This window comes from Styela clava, chromosome 5 (assembly GCF_964204865.1).
Source record: "Styela clava chromosome 5, kaStyClav1.hap1.2, whole genome shotgun sequence".
Classification (NCBI taxonomy): Eukaryota; Metazoa; Chordata; class Ascidiacea; order Stolidobranchia; family Styelidae; genus Styela; species Styela clava.
Window position 1 is genome coordinate 15,949,420 of NC_135254.1, and position 5,227 is coordinate 15,954,646.

Here is a 5,227-nt window from a genome sequence, read left to right on the forward strand (position 1 = left end):
TTCTCAGCTGAACCACATCATGGCTTATATATCAATTTAGAAACGACGTGGAAGTAAACAATTTTCATGGCTTACGACTTACGTGATGTAAGTTCATGCTTGAAGTACACTTAATAAATCGCTCAGATTTATGTTATCTTATGCGTTGTGCTCAAAATGCAGCATTTTTCTGGGATTTTTCAATAAATTTTCACAACGCTGGTGTAGAGACTATATTAAATGGTTTTCATCCCGATCGGTTTTTATTCCCGATTTATTTTTATTTTTGACGGCATGTTGTAGATATATAGGCCCACTTGTTTGTGAGTGATTTCGATAGAGGGGCAGATGTCACCACACCGATAGATAAAAATGTTTCCTTATCAACCTAGTAAATAAATGTGAGAACATTACCGGTAGATTGAAAATTACTGCTGCGATATGATACCTTATCAAAACAGAAGGCGAGGGCAAAATGATGACGTTGGACAAGTAGTTTACGTGTTTCACGCATTGTTGCGTGATGATAGTGGGGATCGGTGCGGCATTTGTTTCCTAACATACACGCTGGAAGAACTTTCAAACGCAGAACAATGGCTTCAAATTTGAACTTCGTTTTTCTTGCATATAAATCTAGATAATATCATTAAAAAACACTTTTAATTTAAAAACATATGATCATAAAAATAACTTTTACAGCTGACAAATAAAAATCGTTCAACACGCATTTCAGACGATAGATCAACTAATCATAAATTACAACACCCATATCTTAAATTAATTTTGTTTATTATAAATAAAACCCCACGAAAAATATAATGAAAATTATAATGCCTTGCAGGATATATCATAGTATAATTTCTACATAAAAAAAAAATGCCATTAACGAAATTACTTGCTCCATTTATTGTCATTGTGTATTACCATATTAAACTTGATATGCGCACAGCGGTTATATATATAGAATCTCAGTCTTTATTTAAAATGAAAAAGTATAAATAACAAAAAAGATTTTTATGGATTTTAGTTCATTCTGAATGGAAATAATCGGTTTTTCCAATCAGAAAATGAAAGTATAGGCCCGAGTATTATAAGCATGGTAGCGCAGTCGGTCGTCATGCTGGAAGCGTCATCAAAATATTCATTTATTGCGAAAAATGTTACCCAACCCATGAAAATTACAATGATCGATATTAGTGCTGACGTACTTGCTCTTTTTATTAAAGGCATCAAGTTGTCTTCCAAAGCTCCTCTCCGAAGTGCCTGCACATTTCTTCGATGTTTCATTAGTGGATAAACAAATAAACCAAGAAGAATAAGTTGCATAAATACTGTTGTGGCTGTGACAATTGTTACTGGTAAATAATCCTGGGTATCAGCACATCCATACGGAGGCAATGATTCGAATCCCATATTTTTGACAAGATAATATGGTAAAAGGCCGACAAAAAGTGTCATCAAAAATGGTAGTATTACAACACTGAGAATTCGCGTCACTTTGTTGCTCAAATGGTGCAGGCTTGGATTCATGTACAATATTCTTTGTCTGAGCCAGTACGCGATGCACACAAAACATACACTAAAAAGTCCCAAGGATATCTTGATTTTTTTCATTGTAATGCAGTTGAATTTACTGTAGTGTCTCCATGCCCAGATGGAACTAACTTCAAGAAAGTAACGCATAAAGGCACACAAAATCGAAGTGAAAATCGCTATATTCATCCCAACTACCTTCCATATTGTTGTAGTTTCTAGTCGGATACTTTTCCACGTCTTTATGTGATATATTAACAAAGATAATAGTAGATATACTGATGCAATTACAAAAATAATTGACAGAATTTCACGCGCCACGAATATTTGCATTGGATAGTAAATGTTCGATACGTTATAAGTTTTCCTTTCCGAATTTGCTTCCGAACTTGTGTTTTCCATTGGTATGATTGCTTCGGAATGACAGGAAAATAGATGCTAAAACGCTAAGTTGAATTTTGAAACCTTGTCGTTTAAAATTTCCTCTATGTCAAAAGCATATACTGCGGTCAACTGCCGCGCAGCCGACAAAAACTTCCTTGTACTTATGAAATATGACTTAACAACAAGTTTATTGGGTAAATATTTTGCTTTGAAAATTGACTCATTTCCTATTCAGAATTTCTTCTTTTCTCAATGGATTTATGTACGGACCTTGGTTTTCTGAAGAACCGTTGATATCAGACAACAATCGAATATTTAATTGATGTTTATACTATATATATATAGTTCATATAAAATCAGAACCAAATCACGATTGTGGTATGTTCAAGGTTTAAATGTTTCTCTATAACACAATTTCAAGAACACGTATTTCGCGAACATTGAAACATCCGCCTTTAAATGAACGGAATAGTAAGTAAACGTGGATAGTATACACTTGACAGGGTAAGCTTGTAGCTCGTTATTTCTGAGTCCCGGTGAAACCACGACAACCTTCTCATCCAAGAATTTGGGTTAGGTTATATGATTTACGATACATGCAATTTTTTTTTTGGACCACGCTAAATGCATTAAGTATGGAAAGTCGATCGATTATCTGAAGGCTTTCTCATAGCATACATCTCATCAAATTATGCAAAATATGACGACAGGTCATATAGCATGATATTACTTCACAAAAAGCACCGTATTACAAACAACAACAAACTCCACGCGTTGCGGATATACTTCTCATTCGAAATCAACCTACTTTGTATTTAGATGGTTAAAACTATATCGCACAAAATTTTTTAATATTGACAATTCATTCTAAATGTTACGTCACTATTAGGCATTTACTCATTCAATGAATTTTGTGACGTTGATTTTGGTTTTATATGACAATCGATGAATATTTTATTTCGCTGACCTGTCATTTCAAAAATACGCTTTTTATCCGTGCTTTTACTATCTCATCACGCGACCAGTTTCATGTATTCAAGGCTGGTCTGGGCATCGAGACAACTTGAGCCTTGCTGAAGGGGTAAATCGCTCAAGCATTCGTTTTTATTCACACTTTGCTCATTTCCAATAATTTTCTTTCATACCAATTACACGCACAAGCGATAAGAAGCCAACGATGTAGTCTCGTCAATGCTTCAGCTGGATGTACATGTACACTCTGAAAAGCCAATGCATGTACTTGAATACAAGTGCTACAGCTGCAGGTCTGGTAGAAAAGAAACCACTCTTATTCCCTTTACTTCTGTATCTTACGAATTCTGCAATTTATATGATTCAAATTCGACCCAAATGAAGGAAATACTATACTATAATGAAGGGGGGTATTAACATAAATGTATCCGGAAATTAGACCAGTAGCACATCACAACTAAACTACAACGACCAAGGTAGTTTCATATTTTTATTGCTGTATTGTAAAAGATTTTGAAAGAGGCAAAATTGTTATCGCTTCAGCTATATATATAGAGATTTAAAAAATATAAAAATAACATGTGGGAAATTATAAAATCATCTGTGTGAATATACACTCTAGGAAAATTGACGAAAAAGAATGTATACAATAGTATGTGGCCTAAAAAAGAAAAAAAGCTTATCATAATTATCACATCATGTGCAAAACGTTAATGGACTTGGGACTATACTGTAGTCGAAGGCTTATATTCCAATTTAATCATTGTAGCCTACAACATTCAATCCTAATTGAAATATATAAACGAAGTATATACTGGGAAATCGAACGTTTTCTTGATTTACGCAAAGCAAAGCTGTTAGTAGTATCCTAAGTCTACATTTTTTTCTAAATTCGTTTTCAATAAATTAACTGGTGGTTAAACGAAAAGCAGATCGAATATAACCTCGGAAACATTTTTTTTGATTACTTCACTGCGTCGTTATTGACATCAGCCACAAGAGTGTCGTTTACACTAGTTAACATCTCCATTCATATTTGATGAGTAACTCATCCGCTTTAGAACTCGAACATCGTCACAAAGCTCTGGTCCATTGGTATTTCGGGTACATGACTCAATGACATTTTTTCATTGCAGATCAGAACGGCATATTTACTGAGTAACTAAGAAATTTCCGACGGGGCTTAAACCCACTTGCATCTTGTTGACCATAGATCTTACGTGGTTTGATCGTAGCTCCATAATTATGTCTCCGAAATGATACATTCCCACGTCTTATCAGTTTCTGCTAATTCCAATCTTATTAATCATTTCTTTGTTTTCGTCGGTCAAATTCTCACGAATAAATATGTCAGGATGATTATAAATTCCGTTAAAAAGTTTCAGTTTATGTCGATTTCTGATTATTTGTTCCCTTATTTTCCTTGTTGTAAACTTGACTACTATTGGATCAATAGCACCAATTGTGCTGGATAGCCTATAAGCCGTTGATATATCAGAAGACTGTAGCTGAACTCCAAGAGACGTTGCAACATTTATGATATGCTGATCTGTGTCCTCATCTATCTGGTAGGGTACACCATGAAATTCGAGATTATAGAGTTTTTCTTTTCGTTCGTTTTCATCTAACTTAGAAACCATATTATCATATTCGTCTTCTAGATCGAAAACTCGTTCTTTTAAATCTGCGGTCATTTTCGTCAGATTTTCAACTTCCAAATCTGCATTTTCAACTGTCTGAGTTAGCATTTGGAATTTCTCAGTATATCCTAGATGAAATTCTTTATATTGATCAATCTCATTTTGCAGTTTCAAAATCTTCAGACGTTGAAGTTCATTTTCACTTTCAAGTCGATTTAACACCTTGGAAGTGTCTTCATTCCTCGTATCTATTCCACAATCCAAGTTTCGTAAATACGTATTTATAATTTGAGGAATCTGTAACTTGATTCGTTTTATAATGGTATCGTATATATCAGATATCAGTTGATCTTGATGGAAACAGGAAAAGGCCGACTTCATATTATTTCCAAGTACTTCTTTGCTAGTATCAAGTTTGACAGACATTTTATGTTTTAATATAGCTACAGAGTGTAAAAAACAAGAGTAAACAGTCAATTATTTTGATCTGTAAACCCACCAGGTATAAAATTCCGGCCGTATATGAAGATGTTTGCTGCACAAAACACTTTGAAAATTAAGATTGGAGGAATACAATTTTTCTACTCTGGTTAAGTCGGCACTCAAAAAAGTGAGAAATATGCTCACAAAAACATCTATGCGTCTTAAGTCTTTATAGTTAATTCTGAAGGTGTAATTTTTTAATTCTTAATTCTTAGAAACGATTCCTGAGTCACATT

General features: G+C 34.0%; 1 protein-coding gene across 1 annotated transcript; it reads right to left on the reverse strand.

Annotated features, from left to right (window-relative positions):
• Positions 1 to 3,370: 3,370 nt before the first annotated feature.
• LOC144422982 (uncharacterized) lies at positions 3,371 to 4,931 on the reverse strand. Its single transcript, XM_078113122.1, has one exon. The coding sequence runs from the start codon at positions 4,887 to 4,889 to the stop codon at positions 4,146 to 4,148; it is 744 nt and encodes a 247-aa protein (XP_077969248.1). The 5' UTR covers positions 4,890 to 4,931; the 3' UTR covers positions 3,371 to 4,145.
• Positions 4,932 to 5,227: the final 296 nt, after the last annotated feature.

What these genes read in the sequence shown, in the direction of transcription:
- LOC144422982 (XM_078113122.1), bottom strand. Translation starts at nt 4,889, where the DNA reads ATGAAGTCGGCCTTTTCCTGTTTCCATCAAGATCAACTGATATCTGAT.